Source organism: Pelodiscus sinensis, chromosome 3 (genome assembly GCF_049634645.1).
Source record: "Pelodiscus sinensis isolate JC-2024 chromosome 3, ASM4963464v1, whole genome shotgun sequence".
NCBI lineage: Eukaryota > Metazoa > Chordata > Testudines > Trionychidae > Pelodiscus > Pelodiscus sinensis.
Genome location: NC_134713.1, coordinates 60,833,719 through 60,857,192, shown reverse-complemented (window position 1 = coordinate 60,857,192; position 23,474 = coordinate 60,833,719). Strand labels below are relative to the sequence as shown.

The following is a 23,474-nucleotide window of genomic DNA, read 5'->3' as shown; positions in this document are numbered from 1 at the left end:
GGATTGACACAATTTAATGGTGAATATAAACAGTTTTCACCACCAGTACACAAGCAAGTCTATATGTACACCATGCTCTGTCAAACAACTACAACTGTCTTCACACTTGGCTTTTTTCACGTACATGAAATAAGTCCCAGGTCCGCTTTAGAGGCAAGTGTCTGTGTCATTAGTATTGGAGAAAACTGTCCATCCTTGTTGTGATGCCAGCTGTCTTCATAGCCCATGGGGGAGGAGAGTGAAAGAGCTATCAGGTCAGGCCTCCATGGCATGGTTCCTGATAAAGATTTGATAATCTGCATACTTGGCATGTTGCACAAGACTATCATAAGCTGAGCGGGGCGGGGGGGGGGGGGAAGATCCTGGTTCCAGTTCTGTTTGTGTCAAAAAAGCTTATATTGCCCATTGTTTACATCTGCTGAGTTAGCTGTTGGGTTATCAGAAGCTCCTGCACAGCTGAAATCAGCAAAAATCCACCACTATGCCAAAATTGGCAAGGCTTTTAAATTTGTGTGGGTTGTTCTTGATAAAATGTCATGGCTTTAGTTTGCAAACTATGACTGATTGCTGGTTGAATTCTATCCACTGTATACACTTCTGGCAACATTCTGCGTCGTTGGCCAAGTGCAGCTGCTTTGGCATCCATTGGTTTCTCTTTCACACCAGTACATCTTTCAGGCTTTATCATTTTCATAACTCCATACCCAAAGCAGTTCTCACACACCACACCCTTACGTGTGATTATTCTTCTGAAAGCAACATGAAGCAGATGGAGGCATACCCAGTTCTTTTTCCGATAGGACTAGATCTTGATCTGCAATGCCCTCCGAAATGAAAGAGCTCCTGATTCAATACCCTGGTGGCATAGCTGAGAACACAGGCAAAGAACAAGTCAAACAACGCCGGAGTAAATATGCAGCCTTATTTTGCTCCACTCGAGATTTCAAATACATCAGAAAAGTTATCACTGGTGAGCACTTGCATTATCCTGTGGTCACAGAACAGACAGGTGATTTGGATTAACCTTCTTAGGCAGCTTAGTTTATGTAGAGTAGCCTACAGACCTTCCTTCACTGTAGCTTTGGTCACATCAATGAAAACTGCATATAGCTCCACGTTCTGCTCTAAACATTTTTTCCGGGTCTGCCGTATAACAAAGATCATGTCCATAGTACCACAAATTGGTTTTCTTGCCATTGCACTTTGGCAATTTCTCCTCAGCTATGTTTGCAATGAGTCTGTTCCATAGCACACAAACTAATATTTCCCCCACTGTACAAAGCAGAGCAAGGCTCAGGGCTCCTCCTCCTCCCCACAGTAGGGTGAGCTAGCGCTATAGTCCTATGGCGAGTCTCCAGATCTCCACATCCCCCTCTCTCCTATGGAGTATGAGTGCCAGTTCCATGCTGCTTCCTTCTGCAGCAGGCAGCCAGCCTGCATGAAGCCCCTGCATAGTTGGTTCTGTCTGCCATGAGGGAGGAAGCAGCTCTGTGCATTGCCATTCCCCTCCCATGCAGTTGGGGGAACGGCAGCACGGGGAAGCTGTCAGTGCATTTGCCTGCAGGCTCCACCCTGGCATGCCCATTGGCCAGGAATCACAACCAGTGGGAGTGGGGAGGGGGATGCCTACAAGAACAAGGCAGCACGGAACCACCTGTGACACCACCAAACAGAAGCTGCACCAGGTAAGCACCTTAATCCCCTGCTCCTCCCACATTTTAGCTCCTGTTGAGGCCCCACCCCTAGTGCTCTCCCTGGCAGTTCCCTCCCACACACTCAACCCCTCATTTCTGGAGCCTAGGAGTGCCTCCCCATGCATTAATCCAGTTTTTGGGGGAAGCTCTGAACTTTGTCATCCTTCCCCCTCTCCATCGCAGGCTAAAAGGCAATGCCTTTTTTTCTGCTTCTCACTTGGGGGCCACATCAGTGAAGTTCCCCCTCCCCACCTTCTCACTTGGGGGCCATAGCAGGGAGGTGTTTTTGCTTCTCACTTGTGTGTGGCCCACAACTGATTTTTCTGTGGGTCAATGGCCCCCTGACTAAAAAAAAGTTCCCCACACCTGGCCTCAAGGCTTGCTACAGTCCTGCTGCCATCCTTTGGCTGTGCCAGAATTCAGTAGTTTGATGGCTTTCATAACTTTCTCAGCTGCCGGATGGAGGTAGAGAGATATCTGTGGTGGGTTTCTAAGGTACATGATGGCTGTGTCTACACTGGTGCGATCTTGTGCAAAAGTGGCCGCTCTTACGCAAAAACTTGCTGCCTGTCTACACTGGCCACGTGTTCTTGCGCAAGTAAACTGACGTTCTAATGTATGTAATCAGGGCTTCTTGCGCCAGAACTCTGATGCTCCCGCTCAGGAATAAGCCCTCTTGCGCAACTGTTCTTGCGCAAGAGGCCAATGTAGACAGGCAACATGAATTTCTTGCGCAAGAAAGCCCAATGGTTAAAATGGCCATCAGAGCTTTCTTGCGCAAGAGAGCGTCTACACTGGCAAGAATGCTCTTGCGCAAAAGCACGTGCCAGTGTAGACACTCTCTTGTGCAACTACTTTAACGCAAGAACCCTTGCACTAAACAGTTTTTGTGCAAAATCACGCCAGTGTAGACGTAGCCGATCAATGTATAAACATTATAAATTATATATATAGACAAAACAAGCAGAGTCAACATTTAAAGTAAACTTGCCATAATTAAATTAATGTATAGTTACACACCTTAAACGAGAAGCATTATTTTGCCTTCACAAATTTATTGAAAAGACAATTTAACATGATTTACAAAAGTATCAGTAATTCTCAAAGAGGTATCCACTCCATAGTATCTCATCCCCTTAAAATCACTTAATAACATCATAAAAATGGGTGGGGATGCTACACATTTTAACGTTTGGGGGGGCACAGGAGCGGCTTTGCGAGCCACACTTTTGGGGGGCAAGAGCCGCATCTGCACTAGGTGGATAGGCATTATGGCTAGTTAAATAAAACAAATAGCAAGCAATACCAGCAATGATGAGGAAGGTTCTGATCATAGGAAACAGTGACATAAAAAGTATCTCCTGACAAACTATTAAGTATTTCACTTTATATGAAAGTAAGGTCAGTCCTTAGTTCAATATTTACAACAAAACACAGAGGTAAGATATTAAATACCTTCTATTGAAATAGGCTAAAAGGTCTGATGTTAGCAGCTGGGTAAGAATTCCTGATACCACAGAAACAATAAAGACACTTTGCTTTAGAAATCAAGGTTTGTTTCAGTCAAGGATCTGACGGGAGGTTTGGATAACTGGCTTGCTTTCCAAGATGATTGGTGGTTCTGAAATCAGCAGATCATCTTCACCCAGTGAAGAATTCTGATCAGTGTTCACGAAGTTGGGGATGTTAAATTTTGTAAGGCAGTTCAGCTCCTCCTCCAGCCTTCCACTGTTCCTAGCTACTTCCTGGAAGTGAGCATTTCTATCCCGACCTGGGGCTTTATGGCTTTGTTTTGCTTTGTCCAAATGCTCCACTTCATTAATGTAAAAGTGAAAGAGAGACCTGGACTCTTCAGCTACTTGACGTGAAAAGACCTTGTCTGATTCTAGAGGTTTTCCAAAGTCTGCCACAAAGCTACTCACATGAAATCTTTTTTCAGAGGGTTCCGTATTGCTAGGAAGGAGCAGAAAAAACCCCCACAAAATTAGATGTACTAAAATAACCCTGGAAATAAAAATAACAGTTTAAAATGGTTACCTCTGAGTATCAAACGTAACTTCAACAGGCATCAAAATTGGGAATAAACACAAAAATCTTCATTTATTTAATGTATGCTTAAAATACAACTATTTGCTTCATATTTTCTGTTTTAAAATGTTTGTAGTCCCTCCCTCATAGATGTAGTGCTGGAATTGATCATTAATGCCAGTAGGCCTACATTGCATTTTATTATACAATATGATTTAAAAAAAACCCTAATCCTCCTATTTTATGCAGTAGTATAAGTAATAAGAGTAATAATTAGTGCAGCACTTAACATTTTCAAAGCATTCTACAAAGCATTTACTGTGCCAGTGGGATGTATGTAATGGGCACTGCCTCCATGTCTTTTGTGACTAACAATCACGTAACTAGCTAGTGGTCAGCAGTTTCATAGATGTCTTTGAAGTTTAAGGGACAAGATCTAGAAACGGGACATATTCACAGCATTGCAATGCCTAATGTTTAGAGTCCTTGCTGCCTAGCGGAATCTACAGCCCTGAGCTTAGGTGCACGGGCTCTCCAAACCATACCTGGGGAAGAGTCAGGTGCCCAAGAAAGGGATTTTGAAAGACCAGCATTCTGCACAGTGAACCACCTAAGCTAGGCAACTGGTAAGGCCCTCACTGTCGGTATTTACTGATTTCCCCCCCCCCCCCAAATTCCTAGGGTTTTTAAAAAAGCCAGTATTCAGGTTTTACTAATAGGCAAATTGTCGTTTTTCCAGGACCTGGGAATTTTTCATGGTGGAAGCAAATAGAGCTGTGCGAAATGGCCAGTGGGATTTGCAGGGGGCTCTGCCCTGCATGGGAGCTAGTAGTCCTGGGAAATAGTCTTTCACTCCCCTCCTGATCCAGCCAGGTAGAAAGAGATGCACAAGGAGCCAGGCCCAGCAGCCAAGTCTCCCAACTGCTACAGGATTGGAACAGAAGATTCCACAGCTGCCCCCACAGTGTATATACCTCCCCTCCCCACCACCACCACCACCCCCAGCTGCAACTGCCCTCCCCTCACCCCTTGTGTGTATTTTACTAGGTTTTTCCCCAGTAAAAAAAAAGAAATTCCCAGGACATTCATAAAATTAAATACCCAAAGCCAAAGGACTTCCTCACAGGAAATGACATGAGGGGTGTAGCCTTGCCTTACCCCCTCAAGAGGGCTAAAGTGTCTATGTCTAAGCCAAAAGGAAAATGCCTGTATATGCTCAGTATTCACAGCCCTCTCCCGGAGTTTGGCACCTAAACTCTTTCTTACCAAAAAGATGAGCAGGAGCTGGTGTCTCCATTATAACCTTATCCTAGAGCACTCACCTAGGCTGCCAAAGACCTTGATTCAAATTCCCCTGCTGCCTGATGCAAAGTAGGGATTTGGACCCACATCGTCCAAGTTTCTAGTGAGAGTATCCTAACCACAGGGCTCTGATATTCTGGACTAGCCTGCACCCTGTCTCCTGATGAAGCTGTTCTGTACATAAAAACAGTCACTGGACCAGACAAAGAGTGAGACTGCTTTGTAGCCCTATGGTTAGGGCACTCTCCTAAGAGACTCAAGCTCCTGTTCCAATGACTATTTACACAAAGTGTAAAATACTCTATGGCCCAACAGTGAAGATGCTCATATTTCTCAGATTCTACATTAACTCCCAGCTCCATCAAAGTCAATGGCAAAACTCCTATTAATTTCAATGGAGCCATCCATTGTTTCCAACTGAGGACACTATACAAGGCTTGAAGGGCTACAGGATAGCTATGAAGATTGGATAGATAGCTAGGAGACCCAAACCTTCAGCACAGAAAAGCTAGGGAAGACACCAGGAGGAATGATGTAATCTCTATGGAGTGCCCAAGAAAACACTGAACTCAAGACCGATCATGTCTATACAGGCTTGTACATGAATCTAAATATAGGCAGGTCACAGAATCCCATTATAGCCAAAATGTTTCTGGTGTTAATGCACGCTTGGCTAGTCAACCTTTTCTTGTCATCGTCTGATGAAAGTTATTTGCACATGAAAGGCACTATAGGATGTTCTACCTTCATACTGTACAGTCTAATACCATAAAACCAAAACACTTCTCAAGACTTCATCAAAATGGCACCGCCTTTCATGTACTGACCCACAGTTATAAAGGTAGGAGTTAGCAAACAAGAATCTCATTTGGCATTTCAAGTGAAGTATTTTGGAGTATAAAATGATAGTTCAACAAATAATGCAGATTAGTACTGAGGGGAAATAATTCAACAGTAGGGAAATAAGTGGACTGAAAAAGCCTTCGTGCACAAAAGAGGAAAGGTGTTAAATATAAATTTACAATACCATGTAGTGGCAGAAATGTCTGCATGAATTTAAGCTACATTCATGTGACTAGCAAGACTAACCCTAGAACTGTAGGTACAATTTCTAGATACCCCCCATGGGGGGAATGTGAATAAAGTGGAAGGAAGAAAAGCAAAGATTAAAAGGCTGAAAGACTGAGTTTATGAATACATGCATTCCTCTTTCCAAACTAAAATTAACTAACAACAAGGGACTGTTTAATTGTAAGGTAGTTCGAGGGTGAGAGTATAACCAGGAGTAACAGGAGAAAAGTGAACAAAGGATGGTGAAGATTGGATAAGAGAAGTTTTATAATGCTGAAATCTGGCAGTAGTGGAGTATCTAAAGGGAAATGACTGAAGACCATAGGGAAAAAAATCAAGTTATGCTGGAATGAACAGAGGTATTGAGCATGTACTGTAGGGAACATTCCTGCATTTATAGGGGCATGACATGTATGACTCAAGAACTGTAGATCTTTACCATCTCTACGGTATCTTTAGCAAAATGCAGGACTATGTAGCACTTTAAAGACTTTAAAGTCTTAGTCTTTAAAGTGCTACATAGTCCTGCATTTTGCTTCAGCTACACCAGACTAACACAGCTACATTTCTATTACTATTCTACGGTATCTTTAAAGTGTGACGATCATGAGCACTGTATTTCAGATGTAGTGCTCTCTATGGTGTTTAAATGGCCCCCCTTGCAATAGGATCTGAACCCCTCACAATCTTTAACAAATTTATCTTCAAAACACTTCTGTGATTCACTGAAGTGCTAGTCTCTCCTTAAGCAGATGGAGAACTAAGGCTCAATGAGACTAAGGCCCAGATCTTCTAAGGCACTTAGGAACTTTTCCTGCTTTGTGTTGTGACACCTCACCCCTAGGCAGCCTGCCATGTAGCACAAGCCTCATCCCCAAGCTCTGCACCCAGACTTTCTATAGAATGCATGGAGATCCTTACGTTGCTAAGAAAGGGATCTTCAGAAGCCAGCAAGCTGAGCGGGGAGCTGCCAAAGCTAGCCAGGAGTGAAATGCTGAGGAGAGAGTCTTAAGCACCTAATTGGCTAAACCCAGGGTTGTGAGTTCAATCCTTGTGGAGGCCATTTAGGGATTTGGGGCAAAAATTCATCAGGGGTGGTACTTGGTCCTGCTGTGAAGGCAGGGGACTGGACTCAATGACCTTTCAAGGTCCCTTCCAGTTCTAGGAGATAGGCAATCTCCATTATCTATTGAAGGCACAGAAAGAAACCATCCTGATGCGTAGCAAGAGAGGCAAACATGGTAGGAGACCGGATTGGCTTACGGGGGAAATCTTTGGTGAACTTAAGCACAAAAAGGAAGCTTACAAAAAGTAGAAACTTGGACAAATGACCAGGGAGGGGTTTAAATGTATAGCTCGAGAGTGCCGGGGGGTTATCAGGAAGGCAAAAGCGCAATTAGAATTACGACTGGAAAAGGATGTGAAGGATAACAAGAAAGGCTTCTACAGTCATGGTAACAAAAAGAAGGTGATCAGAGAAGGTGTGGGGCCCCTACTGGATAAAGGAGGTAACCTAGTGACAGATGAGGTGGGGAAAGCTGAAGTACTCAATGCTTTCTTTGCCTGTGTATTCACGGACAAGGTCAGCTCCCAGACTAATGCGCTAAGTGACGCAAGATGGGATGAAGATGGACAGCCCTTGGTGGGTAAAGAACAGGTTAGGAACTATTTAGAAAAGCTAAACATACATAAATCCATGGGTCCGGACTTAATACATCCAAGGGTACTGAGGGAGTTGGCAAATGTCATTGAGGAGACTTTGGCCATTATCTTTGAAAAGTCATGGAGATCGGGAGAAATGCCGGATGATTGGAAAAAGGCAAATGTAGCGCCCGTCTTCAAAAAAGGGAAGAAGGACGATCAGGGAACTATAGGCCAGTCAGTCTTACCTCGGTTCCTGGAACAATCATGGAAGGGATCCTTAAGGAATCCATTTTGAGGCACTTGGAAGAGAGGAAAGTGATTAGGAATAGTCAGCATGGATTCAAAAGGAAAAGTCATGCCTGACCAATCCGATTAGCTTCTATGATGAGGTAACTGGCTCTGTGGACGTGGGAAAGTCAGTGGATGTGATATACCTTCACTTTAGCAAGGCTTTTGATAGGGTCTCCCACAATATTCTTGCAAGCAAGTTAAGGGAATATGGATTGGATAAATGGACAGTAAGATGGATAGAAAGATGGCTAGAAGGCCAGGCCCAGCGGGTAGTGATCAACGGCTCGATGTCAGGATGGCGGTCGGTTTCTAGCAGAGTGCCCCAAGGTTCAGTTCTAGGTTTTATTCAATATCTTTATTAATGACCTGGATGAGGGGATGGATTGCACCCTCAGCAAGTTTGCGGATGACACTAAACTAGGGAGAGAGGTAGATACGCTTGAGGGCAGAGATAGGGTCCAGAGTGACGTAGACAAATTGGAGGATTGGGCCACAAGAAATCTGATGAGGTTCAACAAGGACAAGAGCAGAGTCCTGCACTTGGAACGGAAGAATTCCAAGCATTGTTACAGGCTAGGGACCAACCAGCTAAGTACAGGCAGTCCCCGGGTTACATACAAGATAGGGACTGTAGGTTTGTTCTTAAGTTGAATTTGTATGTAAGTCGGAACTGGTACATATTGTAGGGGAAACTCTAGCCAAACATTTCTCCAGAGCTCAGTTTTATTCTCCCACACCTCACTTCCCTCAGTCCTTTATTCTCAAGCTGAGGTGTCTGCTGAGAAAAGCCGCTCCGCATCTCCCTGGTCTGCTGGGGCGGAGGTGCTAGCTTCGCGTCTCCCTTGTCTGCTGGGGGGAAGCAGCTAGTGTGGGGTTGCCTCACCCCGTTTGTAAGTAGGGATCCGATGTAAGTCGGATCCATGTAACCCGGGGACTGCCTGTAGCAGAGCTGCAGAAAAGGACCTGGGGGTTACAGTGGATGAGAAGCTGGATATGAGTCAACAGTGTGCCCTTGTAGCCAAGAAGGCTAATGGCATATTAGGTTGCATTAAGAGGAGCATTGCCAGCAGATCCAGAGATGTCATTATTCCCCTTTATTTGGTTCTGGTGAGGCCACATCTAGAATATTGTGTCCAGTTCTGGACCCCCCACTACAAAAAGAATGTGGACGCATTGGAGAGGGTCCAGCGGAGAGCAACCAAAATGATTAGGGGGCTGGAGCATATGACCTATGAGGAGAGGCTGAGGGAGTTGGGTGTGTTTAGTCTGCAGAAAAGAAGAGTGAGGGGGGATTTGATAGCAGCCTTCAACTTCCTGAAGGGAGGTTCTAAAGAGGCTGGAGAAAGGCTGTTCTCAGTAGTGACAGATGGCAGAACAAAGAGCAATGGTCTCAAGTTGTGGTGGGAGAGGTCCAGGTTGGATATTAGGAAAAACTATTTCACTAGGAGAGTGGTGAAGCACTGGAATGGGTTACCTAGGGAAGTAGTGGAGTCTCCATCCCTAGCGGCGTTTAAGTCTCGGCTTGACAAAGTCCTGGCTGGGTTGATTTAGTTGGGATTGGTCCTGCCTAGAGCAGGGGGCTGGACTTGATGACCTTCTGAGGTCTTTTCCAGTTCTATGTTTCTATGATTCTATGACATTTCAGCATCAACAGGAATATATTTTTAAATCTCTTTTTTAATAGTAGGACAGAATTTAATTTACAAATAACGCAATAGAAGGGACTATCACTGTAATAGGAAAATCATTTGAGCAGCGCATCACAGTGCTGCTGCACACTGATCAGACTCACTCTTGGTGCGGTGCTCCTGTCTTCGTCAGCAAAGTCAGCACAAAGAACATGAAAATGACAAAAACTGCCAGACCAACCCAAAATCCAATCACAATGGAATCTGCAGGAGAGAAGTAAACGGATTAGTATTCCACCAACCTTTATAAAGAGGTTCCATTCCTCGTAATGTACTATGACTCAGAGTTCAGAAAGACTTTGGTTCTTATTACCAGACACATTTAACATCCTGACTAGCCAAGTATTGGGCACTATGTCTCTGGAAAAAGCCAATGGATATAAAAGTGACCAATTCAGCATTGGAAACATCAACCATGCATAGCACTGAATGCACAAACATTTATTATTTTAACTTCTAGCTTTATAACATTAAAACCTGAGGGCAGGTCAACACTTAGCATCAAATCCTCCCAGCAATTCAGTCGCAAGCAAGTGTCCTGCAATGCTATAATTAGTGCTTACTTATAGCTAATGTATAGGTTATTGTGGCTGTACTGAATAGTCATATTTGATTGTAGTAACTGGAAATGCTGTTTGGTCAAAAACAGATAGTGCATAGAGTAATAAATGAACTAAATGCACAACATTACGTACCCAGAGCTGTTAGCAATTGCTATATTTACTTTGCCACCCACATTACACTATCAAATATCCTTACCACCATTTCTTTAAGGAGCTTGCACACTTTCATAGCTTTCAGTAGGCCTTTGACATTTGACAAGGGGAATGCCCTCAAACTACAGAAGCCCCTGTTTTTGTCTCAAAGTCCATTCAGTGTTTGCTAAGAAATTGTCATTTCCCTTCTCTTATGTGCTGTAGGAAATCTGTGACAACCTGCCAGGATAAACTACTAAAAGACAATTATTCCAAGTCAGACTTGCACCACTGCCAAAGGAGCAGCAGCACATGTTGTACTGAGCACATCAAAGAGCTACTGGAGAAAGGGGAAATCAGCTGGGCCAGGATCTCTCCAGCCTCTAGAGAGAGAACACAGCCCCAATGCTCCACACTGCCTATTGGACAGGTGCCTCCACATCACAGATGTGGGGGAGAAGAAGAGAATGTGCCCACCAGGCCAGGCTCCCCACAATCCTCTCCATACTCTAGCACATGGTTGTAATGACCTCCTCCCTAACATACTAGCCTTTTCTTGTTGCCAGCTTGTGCAACCTTAATTCACTCCATGTGCATACGCTGAATGATGAAGTCTAACTACATTATCACATTTTTTTGTGTGTAAGACCCCTGACTCACTGCACAATCTAGATGCACAAAGAGGCAGAATTAAGGTTGCACAAACAATTGTGAATGATAGGAAAGCCAAATTTAAGTGCTTAACAAAATTGCACATTAAACCTATGTATATCTATGTCTACTTAGGAGTTCAGAGATATTGCTGTGCTGCACAAAGGACACTCAGAACTACATGGTAGGATAACACAGGTTTGGCATATCAATGTTGGCAAAGACCAAAATGCATTTTCTGTACTTTCCCCAGTATTCAAAAAATTATTAAGTATTGGTAACAGCAGCCCAGGGATTTCTAAAGAGTTGGCTAAGGCACTCTGAAGGTACATCTATGCTGCAACTCTATTTCAAAATAACTAGTGCTATTCCAAAATAACTTAGTCCACATCTACACAGCAGGCAGTTATTTTGAAATAGTGTCAAAATACTGTCAAGCTGGAGGTTTTCTTACTCTTATTCCTGTAACCCTCATTGTACGAGGAGTAAGGGAAGTCGGAGGAAGAGTGCTCTACTTTGAAATAAGTGCTGTGTAGACACTCCCTATTTCAAGATAAGCTCTTTCGAAATAAGATATGCAATTGATGTAGCTCAATTTGCGTAGCTTATATTGAGTTAAGCCCTGTAGTGTAGACATACCGTTAGATGCAGGCTTACTGGGCCTGCTGTTTTAAAAAATGTTTATCCTTATTACAAGGCTATTATTAATAGACTGGAAAGTACTTTAGCCTCATTATGTCATCCAGCATCTTTCCAAATATAAATTGGAAATTATTGCACATTTCTCCCTTGTGTGATATTAACACAAATTATATCATTTCATTTTAATAATGTGTCTATTCTTTGTTATATTTTGTTCCTAATATACCTAAATATCTCCTACTTATTGTTCATAACTTCTACCAACCATGGATAGTTCCCTGCCATCATTTGCTTCCCTTATCCATTTTTTATACTTCAAAACTTCTAATTCATATTGCTATCTTCTTCACCCCACCACTACCCTTGTTATGCCGGGTTCCTGTTTACCAGTAAATGTCAAACTGAGATCCATCTACTGTATCAGGAGACAAACTGGATGGGAAAAAAAGACACACTGGTTCCAAAAGGATACATTTATTTTTAATTGTTGCTTTCTCTTGTCCTCTTAAAAATGGGATTTTAATCAAAGTTATCCTATTGTGTGACTAGAATTTCAGCTTTTTAGACATCTAATCAGTTATTCTTAAAGAATTCCAAATTTTCATTTGGAGTTTTATCTAACATTTTTTCCCATTCAAATTTCCTCAGCTTTGGGAAATTCACCCTTTCAAAGCACTAACTATATATTTTATTCTGATTGGAATGGGTGTCTCTTTGCCCATACTGAATGTAATCAGATTGTGATTACCAGTCTCCAAGTAACCACCAACTTTCAGTCCACTGATTCATTCAATACGAGTTACTTTGTGTTTGGTGCAGTAGAATCATAGAGCTGGAAGAGACCTCAGGAGGTCATCAAATCCAGCCCCCCTGCCCAATGCAGGATCAATCCCAACTAAATCAACCCAGCCAGAGTTTTGTCAAGCTGAGACTTAAAAACCTCTAGGGATGGAGATTCTGTCACCTCTTAGGTAACCCATTCCAGTACTTCATCACCCTCCTAGTGAAATAGTTTTTCATAATATCCAACCTAGACCTCCCCCACTGTAACTTGAGATCATCACTCCTTGTTCTGCCATCCGTCACTACTGTGAACAGCCTTTCTCCATCCTCTTTGGAACCTCCCTTCTGGAAGTTAAAGGCTGCTATCAAATCCCCCCTCACTCTTCTCTTCTGCAGACTAAACAAACCCAAATTCCTCAGTCTCTCCTCATAGGTGATATGTTCCAGCTCCCTAATCATTTTGGTTGTCCTCTGTGGGACCCTCTCCAATGCATACACATCCTTTCTCTAGTGGGGGACCCAGAATTGGACACAATACTCCAGATGTGGCCTCACCAGAGCCGAATAAAAGGGAATAATCACTTCTCTAGATCTGCTGACAATGCTTTTCTTAATGCAACCTAATATGCCATTAGCCTTCTTGGCTACAAGGGCACACTGTTGACTCATATCCAGCTTCTCATCCACTGTAATTCTCAGGTCCTTTTCTGCAGAACTGCTACTTAGCCAGTCGGTCTCCAGCCTGTAACAATGCTTGGGATTTTTCCATCTCAAGTGCAGAACTGTGCACTTGTCCTTGTTAAACCTCATCAGATTTCTTTTGGCCCAATCCTCTAATCTGTCTAGGTCACTCTGGACCCTATCCCTACCCTCCAGCATATCTATCTTAATGTCATCTGCAAACTTGCTAAGGGTGCAATCCATCCCCTCATTCAGGTCATTAATAAAGATGTTGAACAATATTGGTCCTAGAACCGATCCTTGGGGCACTCCGCTAGAAACCGACTGCCAACCTGACAATGTTACCTATTGGGCCCAACAGTCTAGCCAGCTTTCTATCCATCTTACAGTCCATTTATCCAATCCATATTCCCTTAACTTGCTGGCAAGAATATTGTGGGAGACCATAAAGTCAAGGTATATCACATCCATTGACTTCCCCATATCCACAGAGCCAGTCACCTCATCATAGAAGCTAATCAGATTGGTTAGGCACGACTTGCCCTTCGTGAATCTATGTTGACTATTCCTGATCACTTTCCCCTCTTCCAAGTGCTTCAAAATGGATTCCCTGAGGATCTCCTCCATGATTTTTCCAGGGACTGAGGTTGACTGGTCTGTAGTTCCCTGGATTGTCCTTCTTCCCTTTTTTAAAGATGGGCACTATATTTGTTAGCCAGAAAATTAGTGATCTTAAACTAAACTAGCTTTCAGGCCTGTCTCCAAACCCACATCTATCATTGGGAGCTATTGGGCCTTCCCCAAGGACTAGGACAGAAAGTTATGGTAAACTAACAACAAGATTTATTAAACAGTAAACAAGGTAAGTATAACTATAAACAGGAATAAAAATAGGACCCCACCACAGGAAATAGAACAAAACAATCTTGACTGCGACTTAAGGTAAGTACAAGGTAAGAACCCAGGTAAATCAGAGGGATTTCACAGGGATCGTACCATCTCTCGCAGCAGTGGGACCCTCACTGGATTCCGGACTCAATCTTAGATGTCTGGAACAGCAGGATTGGAACAGTTGGATCTTCATTTGGGCAGGTCTGTTTGGCCTAACAAACCCCTTTTTCCCTGCGCCGTCGTGGGTGCAAGTAAATCCTAACCGGAGAGGAGTGACAAATGGATTTCACTCCTTGCATGTGAGTATACCTTCCACAATCCTAGACCTACAATGTGTGGACCTGGTCTGGCGTACACGTCTGAATGACACCGGCACGCTGCCAGTCAGATGGACAGCCCCGGGCAAAGCCAGAGGCAGCCTTTAAGTAACCTGCAGTTGCAGGGCAAACTGTCTGCTGTCACTGGGCAGACATAGGTCCCCTGACACTGGGTTTCCCGCCAAAACACAGAAAGGGTGGGAAAAGGAGGGAGAAGAAGGGCAGCCAATATGGAGTCCAGGTTGTTATTATGGCTCTCAAAATGGCACCTGTGCCCAAAATGTCATTCCAGAGAATTTTAACCCTACACATTTGCCTTTTTCCAATCATCCGGGATCTCTTCCAATCTTCACGAGTTTTCAGAGATAATGACCAAAGGCTCTGCAATAACATTTGCCAACTCCCTTAGATGTGATACTACCTTATGTGAAAACCATATAATTTTTAGAAATTCTAATGATATGTTTTACTATTGACTACATCAGAGTGCTGACGACTCTCCAACTGAAGTCTCCCATAACACTAAAATTTCTTTCTACACAAGTACTTAAGGAGTAACTCATGATGTTCTCTGGTTTGATTTGGTAATCTGTAACAGACCCCCCCCCCCACAGACACAATAGTACCCCTTGTTACTTGGTACACTGATCCACACACACACACACACACACACACACACACACTCAAGAATGTTCAGATTACACAGCCACATATTGTTCTTCAGGGTATTTCTACCCTTGCAGTTGATTGACAAAACTTTTGTCATTTTCGGGTGCTTAACTTCCCTCTCCCCTCATGAATGACTAAGTTCTGCCATGGCAAGTGCACATGTGAACACTGCTTTGTCAGCAAGAGTGCTCCCTTGCCAACAAAGTGAAATCTGTTCATTGGCGGTGGAAGTATTTTGTCAGTAAAAACACCAACAAACAGCATTCACACATGCTGACTTTTAGTGACAAAACAGTGACAGTTACTAAAAGCTGCTTAGTGTAGACATACTCTTAAACAGCTTGTTCTAAATTGACCTATTTACTCACTATGCCATTCTGAGCCTCAGTTAGATGATCTTGATGTTTTTCAATGTCAATGACTGGGCAGAAAAGTGTTACATCTGTCAGTATCACTCTGCATCACCCCAAGAAATGGCCAATGACCTCCAGGTTTTGTTTAGCTGTCACAGGAATATAAGAGTTGCTTTACCAGATGAGGTCCACCTAGGTCAGTATTCCCTTTAACAGTGTCCAGAACCAGATGTTTCCAAGGAAAGTGTAAGAAACTGACAGTGAGCAATAACCTCTTACATTGGTGAATGACTTATGGCCTCCACAAAGATTTCTAAATTGTATTTGTCACCCTTTCTAATGTAACACAAAAACTGTTATCATGTAAATGTCTAAAGTACTTTTGGAATGCTACTAAGCTCTTGGCCTCAATGATATTTAGAGGTCATAGCTAGATCCTGAGATACTATGCCAAGCATCATAGAGGAGTAAGAAGCCTATTAGGGTATGCCTACACTGCATTCCTTTCAAGGGAGGAATGCAAATGTGGGTGAATGAAATTGAAGTGCAGATTTGAATTTCCCACGCTTCAATTGCATAATCGCGTGCAGGTGCTATTTCGAAATACCCTATTTTGAAAAAAGAAACGCTGTCCAGATGTGGTTACTTTGAAAGAAAACCCTTCTTTCGAAATTACCCGTAAACCTCATTTTATAAGGAGTAAAAGTAATTTTGAAATAAGGGTTTTCTTTCGAAATAACTGCATCCAGACAGTGTTTCTTTTTTCGAAATAGGGTATTTCGAAATAGCGCCCGGATGCGATTATGCAAATGAAGCATGGGAAATTCAAATCCGCACTTCATTTGCAATTTCGTTCACCTGCATTTGCATTCCTTTCTCAAAAGAGGAATGCAGTGTAGACATACCCTTAGGTATTCTAGCGTGTTTTCCTTTCTCCCAGACCCTCAGGGCAGGCTTTGGACTGTTCTAACTTTTGAAAACTTAAATGGCCACTCTGCCAGCCCATCACAAGAATTTAGCAAAAAACAAAACATTGTATATACCAGTAAGACACTTTCCACAGCCACAAAAAGACTGATCCACTGACTAGTGGGAGTACGGATAGCTCAGTGGTTTGAGCATTGGCGTGCTAAACCCAAGGTTGTGAGCTCAATCCTTGAGGGGGCCATTTAGGGATCTGGGGCAGAACTGTCAGGGATGGTACTTGGTTCTGCCATAAGAGCTGGGGACTGTACTCACTGACCTCTCAAGGTCCCTTCCAGTTCTATGAGATAGGTATATCTCCATTTATTATTATTGTAAGTCAATAGGAGTCTCTTAATTGATTTTAATGAATATTGGACCTGGCTTAAAGGTCGCAGCACGTGCACACACACAGAGTCCTCAGCTCTTGTAGCTGTCATTGTAGCTACGCCAATGAGTGGTGATATAACCAGGCTCCAGTTCAGTGGATTTTAAATGCAGAGGAACAAATGAAAGTAAACAAAGCATTAATGTTGCAAGCATGACTTATTTGCTGTTTGGAAAGTAATGAATATTTATGGAAACATAAAGCTGCACAGTGGTGAGGATATAGACATCAGTTGCCTGGAGGATTTCTACACACTTTCCAAATTGAATAGGTAGCTGAAAAAAATATATTATTCCCTTCATCCAACTGGGAGTAGTGAAAAGTAATGCAATACTAAATAATTGCTCTACGAAGCCTGCAGGGCTTTCAATTGCATTATCACTCTGGGATAGGATTTTTCCTGATATAGTAGATATTGTCACTTTTCTGCTCGTCACTGATATATCTGAACTCTTCTCTTTGAGCAATTGAGGGGGTATCCTCCATTTTAAAATTGCTTAGTCTGCATACATATATTATATTATAGCCGCTATTCTTACCTACTCTCCAAACACCCTAAATGCTGTAGAATTTCACTGAAAAGACTTCACTCACAAATCTTAAGATGTAGAGACAGAATGAACAGCTGTTCCAAATTTACTTCTTTATCTGCATCTAACAGAAAGGCACAGTGCTCTGAAAAACTAGTCTGATTTGAGACCTGAGGCCTAGCTAACAATGGTCAAAATTTTGCTAATATAAAGCAAAGCTAAGCTATGAGCAAGAGGCAGGCACCTGCTCACAGAACTTGACATGAACAGAGCTGAGAGTGCAAAACACTAATTAGTAATAAGCCTAGGTGTAAAATAGTAATTGGTACTAGGTACTGACTGTAAAACAGTAATTGGTATTGGTCATAAATTGAAAGCACATTGAAAGCACATTTACCACCAGCTCATTAAAAAAGACCTTAGTATCCACACTCCCTACAGATACCAATCCGGGTTCAGAAAAGGGTCTAAAATGACAACATGATCGACAGAGATGTTCTAAGCGAACCATGAGGTGCAGGGTAATGGGTGGTATTTAAGTAGCGTCAGAGGGTGATAACCGGACACATCAGGAGTGATATGTACCTATATATAAAGTGGCTTGAAGGGGAAGTTTTTCTCTGACCTAGAAGGCAGTGGATTCCAATATCACCCCATATCACTGACTAAGTCAGTACACTGTTACAGGGTACATATGCATAGTGGTTCGGTAGAGTCTACTGATAACTATTACTGAACTTTGTTTAACAATAAACCTGGCCAGGCGCCTTCGTTGCTTATCTGGTTTTGTGGTCTTTGGGGGCTCTCTCTGAGACTGCTGTGTTGACTACTTGCACAAGTCAATACGGCACACATCATCAAGCAAACATGCACACAGCCAAATGGTTGCCATAACTGACAGAGCAGGAGACCTGTCAGGACACCGTGCCAGTAAATTCTGACTGCTACAGCCATAGTGCCCAGAAGGATTCCTACATAGTTCATTAAAGAGATGGGGCTACTGATATTTGGGCTTGGGTTAGAATTCCCAATTCACCACCTACGAAAGTGCAGGTGTGCTGAGATCTAGGCTTTTGTGCTGGAACACATGTTTAGTTAAATATTTTCTCCCTTTGCTGCAATTTCATATTTTTGTACCCCTGATTCAAGTGTCAAGGCCTTTCTGCATTTAGGATTAATAAAATAACTTGCATTAAAAGGGAACTGCAAGACAGATATCTTAGTTTAAAAGATTGATAAATTTGGCAATCATCAAATTAAAATATTTTTTTAGGAGAAGGAGTGAGATAATGGGGTTGAGTATGTTTGAGAGCTTAAAAGCACCTTCACTGGGGTTACGAGAGAAAACAACTCTCACTACAAAAAAAAAAAAAACTGGCAAAGATTTAATCACACCATTGTTACCTCCCGCAATTTCTGCCTAGCTACTATTACCTTGAAAGAGGACATACTCCTTATTACCATTAAATAGATTCCATTTAACCATTTGCAAGAACGTTAGTATATAACAGGTTGTACCTCTGTAGTCTGGGACTCACTGGTCTGGTAACATCCTTACCCAGTCGCAGAGGCTGTTGGTGGCTCAGAGCAGAGCTCACTGATGGGGCCAGCAGGGAAACGGAGCCTGTGGGACACCAGAGTCCAAAGGGCAGGAAAGGCGGGGGGTGGATGGAGCTTGCAGGATAGCTGAGCTTGCAGCCAGAGGAGTTGCCATAGCTCGCAGGGCCAGGAGCTCTGGCAAAGCTGCCACAGATCATGGGGCCAGGAGGCTTAGGAGAGAAGCCCAGTGGGAAGGCTGATGCCCCCCTCTCCCAGACCTCTGGTCTGGCAAACTCCCTTGTCCAGGACCAGTCAGGTCTCAAGGGTGCTGGACCAGGGAGGTCCAACCTCTAATAATATCCACTGTTATTAATAGCTTACTGGCATGAGGGGACCATAACTCATATTAATATCCCATGCAAATAACTAATATTTCATTCCATATTGATTCAGACCAGGTAAACCAACTGGCCTACATATCAGAGTTGGCATCCATTTTTCACAGTGTAATGTTCTAGGATATTCATGTATAGCCTATCTGCTAACACCAAGATTTCTACATTAATTTGGCTATGCTCACTGTTTGGAATCATTCAAGTATTAATATGAATTCAATACATAATTGTTCCCTTGATGTTCCTCCCCCTCTACCAATAGAGAACTAGCTCATGTAACAACCCACTGCTACTGCTATTATTAAATTAATAATGAGGAAAAGGACAGGTGTCAGGGGAAGCATTAATCCAGTCTACTCTCTAATACTTCTAAAAACTACCATCATTAACTGGGACATCCTGCAGTATTACCTGGGGTGATTTTAGGGGGACAGAGGGTTTTTTGAGCTTTCCATATACTTCCATCTTTGGTCAGAAATCAACACTGGGAAGACTTCTTTCTGAAATATTAAAAACTTCAGAGAGGTAGTCGATATTTTGAAATATTAAAGTTATTTCTTGGAAAAAAGGTTAGAATGGAAGGACCTATGTAAAGTTCAAGTCCATAGACTGGGTTCCTCCTCTAGTAAGAGCTGGAGGAAACTGATGAAAAAATAAATAAAAACTAAACATGATTTTGACAAACTGCTTGTAAGCAAGGTGACTCACCACAAATGAAACAGTAGGAGCAAATTTTATCAGCATAAATCAAATTCCCATCATCAAGTACATACACAACCAAAAGCTTCCTCATATTAGGGTTCACTAACCACTTGAGTATGGAACCATCATCATCATGCCTTTCCTCTTCTCTCCCCTACAGCCCTATGCATGACAAGGGAACGAAGGAGCTGAAGTTAGCCCCTTGTGTAATGGGGACCCCGGCACTCTTGTCAAATTGTTGCATTCACACAGGGGTAGCCCTAGACTAGCTGCCAGCAACTGGTGCCCTAGGCAAACCATGCAATCGGCACCCCTCCCCCCCAACCCCAAGGACAGATATCGACTGAGGGTTTTGGTTCTGTGCTGGGGAGAGGGAGTCTGGGGATGGAGTTCTGTGGCTGGGGGCCAGGGGGCTGGGGGCAGGCGGCTGGGGATGGAGTTGGGATTCTGGGGCTGATGGCCAAGGGGCTGGTGGTTTGGGGCTGGGGGCGGGGGATGGAGTTCGGGGGCCAGAGCCCGGGGAGAGGGAACAGGGTGCCAGTCGAGGGAGAGTGTCCCCTGCACCCACTTCCTCCCCAGATTCCGCCCCCCCAGAGAGAAGCAGGCATGCGCCTCTCCCAGGGTGACCTCCCCCCTCCCGTGGCACAGGGGAACCCCTCCCCCATTCATTCTTCCCCGGGGCCGATCCTCCCCCTTCCCACGGCACAGGGGAAACACTCCCCCCAGCGTTCCTCCTCCCCTGGGGCCAACCCCCTCCCCCTGTGGCCCGGGGTCAACCCCCCCGCGTTCCTCCTCCCCTGGGGCTGATCCCCCCCACGGCACAGGGGAACCCTCCCTCCCCCGTGCGCTGCCTCTCCTAGGACTTACCCCCCTCCTGGCCTCAGGGAAGCCAGGCTCCAGGTAAGGCATGGGAAATGGAAGGGGCAGGGTTTGGAATTTGGCACCCCATGCAACTTGGCACCCTACGCAGCTGCCTAGTTTGCCTATAGGCACGGGCCGCCCCTGCATTCACACAGTACTGTCATGCTTCCAGAACCAACTAAAGTGAAGGCCTACAAAGATCAAAGAAGATTCTTCAGTCCTTAGTCATTCAAAAATTCCTTCAGGTGTCAGTGAACAAAATTCAGCACCAGAGAAAGTAGATATAATTCCACTTAAAACAATGGAGTTGTGCCCACTTTTCACCATGATTTCAAAGTAATTTCACCCTTTACCATTCCAACTGAATCAGGACTACAGGATTGAGTCCTATTTATACATGTGGTAATATCAAAACACTGGATTCCTCTGATGCACACTAAAAACAGGTGTCTATGGCAACTGAAAGTTAATTTAAATTGAGCTGAATTCGTTACTTAAGAACTCCATAAAATATCTGAGTGACACCAGCTGGTTTGTCATGCCAGTCAAGATAATTAGTTTAAATAGAGTCCAGCTAGACTTGAGACCCAGAGGCAATTATCAGTTATATTTTTCTCTTCTACTTTTGTCAAATATGTCACAAATTTTTTTTTCTTGATCTGAGGAAGTGGATCTGGCCCACGAAAGCTCATCATCTAATAAACCATCTTGTTAGTCTTTAAAGTGCTACATAGTCCTGTATTTTGTTTCACTAATTGTGATACTGTAGCACATCTTCAAAAACAGTACCTCCAGGTTCGGTTTCTTGCTGAATGGAATACAAATTAGAGAGAACACGATTAAAGTGAGATACTTTTAAGAACCTTCTTTTGTCAAATATCTGGTCTTTAAAAAATAAAAACAGATGAGTCATAAGGGTTTGACAATGACAGCAAGCACATTGAAACATGCTATAATTACGGCTGAAATACAAGTTCAGATATAGCCTTCTCCCTTTAAAGTTGCTTATATTCCCTGGCAAGCAAGTTTTGTTGACACTTGGGGATCCATCCTCTCAGGTGGCTCACATCACAGCAGTACCAAAGTACCTACTCTTCTCTTGATGTACTCATGTAGATCTACATTAATGTTACTTTTGAAGCACATGCGTATGACCATTCAGAAGCTTTCTTGCAGTGGGCAAGAGCCTTGTGCATATTTTAGCACCAATATAGACTTGGACCTTTATAATTCTGCCTGTCTTGAAGCAGATTTCCTGGCCAGAGGGTGAAGTCTATGAAATACAGTTGAGTTGACATTAAAACCTACTCTCATTTCCTGCCAGACAGGTAAGTAGAACTTAAAGCCTCTAGGACTTCTGCCTGCACAATAATGTCAGACTCATCAGGAAATACAGTATGCCCATGCATTAGTCAGATACAGTAAAACAAGCAAAAGGAAGATCACAATTACTAATGACTAGCTTCTTCTTGTTTCCCAGTTGCATTAGCTTGCATTTGTTTCTGTTGAAAGTCATTTTAATTCTAAGGTCCATTATACCTTTATAGTATTTTTTTTGTCAACCAGCAGTTTAGACAACTCTCATAACAGCAGAATGTAGGACTAAGCATGTTATTTAGCCCACTCCAGATCATTAAAGATTAGGGCTGTCAATTAACGTGCATTAACGCCTATGATTAACGCAGAGCACAATTAATGCCAGGGCATTTCAAAGGGGCAGCGCAGTAGGAGCCTGGGATCAGCTGGAATCCCCAACTGACCCCAGGCTCCAGGCAGTGCTGCCTCTTTGAAACACTGTTGCATTTCAAAGGGGCAGCACCTGGGATCAGCTGTGCGGCGCTGCCCCTTTGAAGCACCAACCTGGCATTTCAAAGGGGCAGCACAATGCAGCCCAGGATCAGCTGGAGACTCCAGCTGATCCACCTAGGATCACCTGGGGACTCTAGCTGATCTGAGGCTCCTGCGGCGCTGCTCCTTTGAAATGCCAGGTCAGCATTTCCAAGGGGCAGCGCTACACAGAGCCAGGGTTAGCTGGGGTCTCCAGCTGATCCTGTCTCCCACGGTGCTTCCCCTTGGAAACACCGCCGCAGCGTTTAAAAGGGTAGCCCAACGTGGAGCCTGGGATCGGCTGAAGACTCCAGCTGATCCCAGACTCCCGCAGCACTGTCGCTGCCCCTTTTAAACACCACAGTAGCGGCGTTTCCAAGGGGCAGCGCTGCATGGAGCCAGGGTTAGCTGGGGACTCCAGCTGATCCCAGGCTCCCATGGTGTGCCCCTTTGAAAGGCTGGTGCAGCCTTTCAAAGGGGTAGCGCTGCACCGAGACGGGGTTAGCTGGGGAATCCAGCTGATCCTGGGCTCCATACAGCACTGACCCTTTGAAACACCACCGCTGTGTTTCAAAGCGGTAGCGCTAGCAGAACCCGGGATCAGCTGGGGACTCCAGCTGATCCCGGGCCCCTGCGGTGCCACCCATTTGAAACACCACTGCTGCATTTCAAAGGGGCAGCTACACTGAGCCTAGGGTCAGCTGAAGAATCTAGCCTATCCTGGGCTTCTGCAGCCCTGCCCTTTGAAATGCTGCAGGGTTTCAAAGGTGCAGCGCACACAGTTAATCGCACGATTAATCGCGATTAAACTTTTTAAATCATGCTATTAATCGTGGTTAATTTTTTTAATCCCTTGACAGCCCTATTAG

The 23,474-nt window shown here is 43.8% G+C and overlaps 1 protein-coding gene across 2 annotated transcripts in view; it reads right to left on the bottom strand.

The window, feature by feature from the left end:
- Positions 1 to 3,145: 3,145 nt before the first annotated feature.
- The window catches only part of MRAP2 (melanocortin 2 receptor accessory protein 2), a 32,162-nt gene continuing 11,833 nt past the window's right edge, over positions 3,146 to 23,474 (bottom strand). For both annotated transcript variants that reach the window (XM_075923835.1, XM_075923836.1), the window contains 2 exons: positions 9,823 to 9,922; positions 3,146 to 3,647 (listed from right to left, as the gene is read on the bottom strand). In XM_075923835.1, the coding sequence (XP_075779950.1) occupies positions 3,254 to 3,647; positions 9,823 to 9,922 (494 nt within the window). In that variant the 3' untranslated portion in view covers positions 3,146 to 3,253. The remainder of the gene's footprint in view (positions 3,648 to 9,822; positions 9,923 to 23,474) is intronic.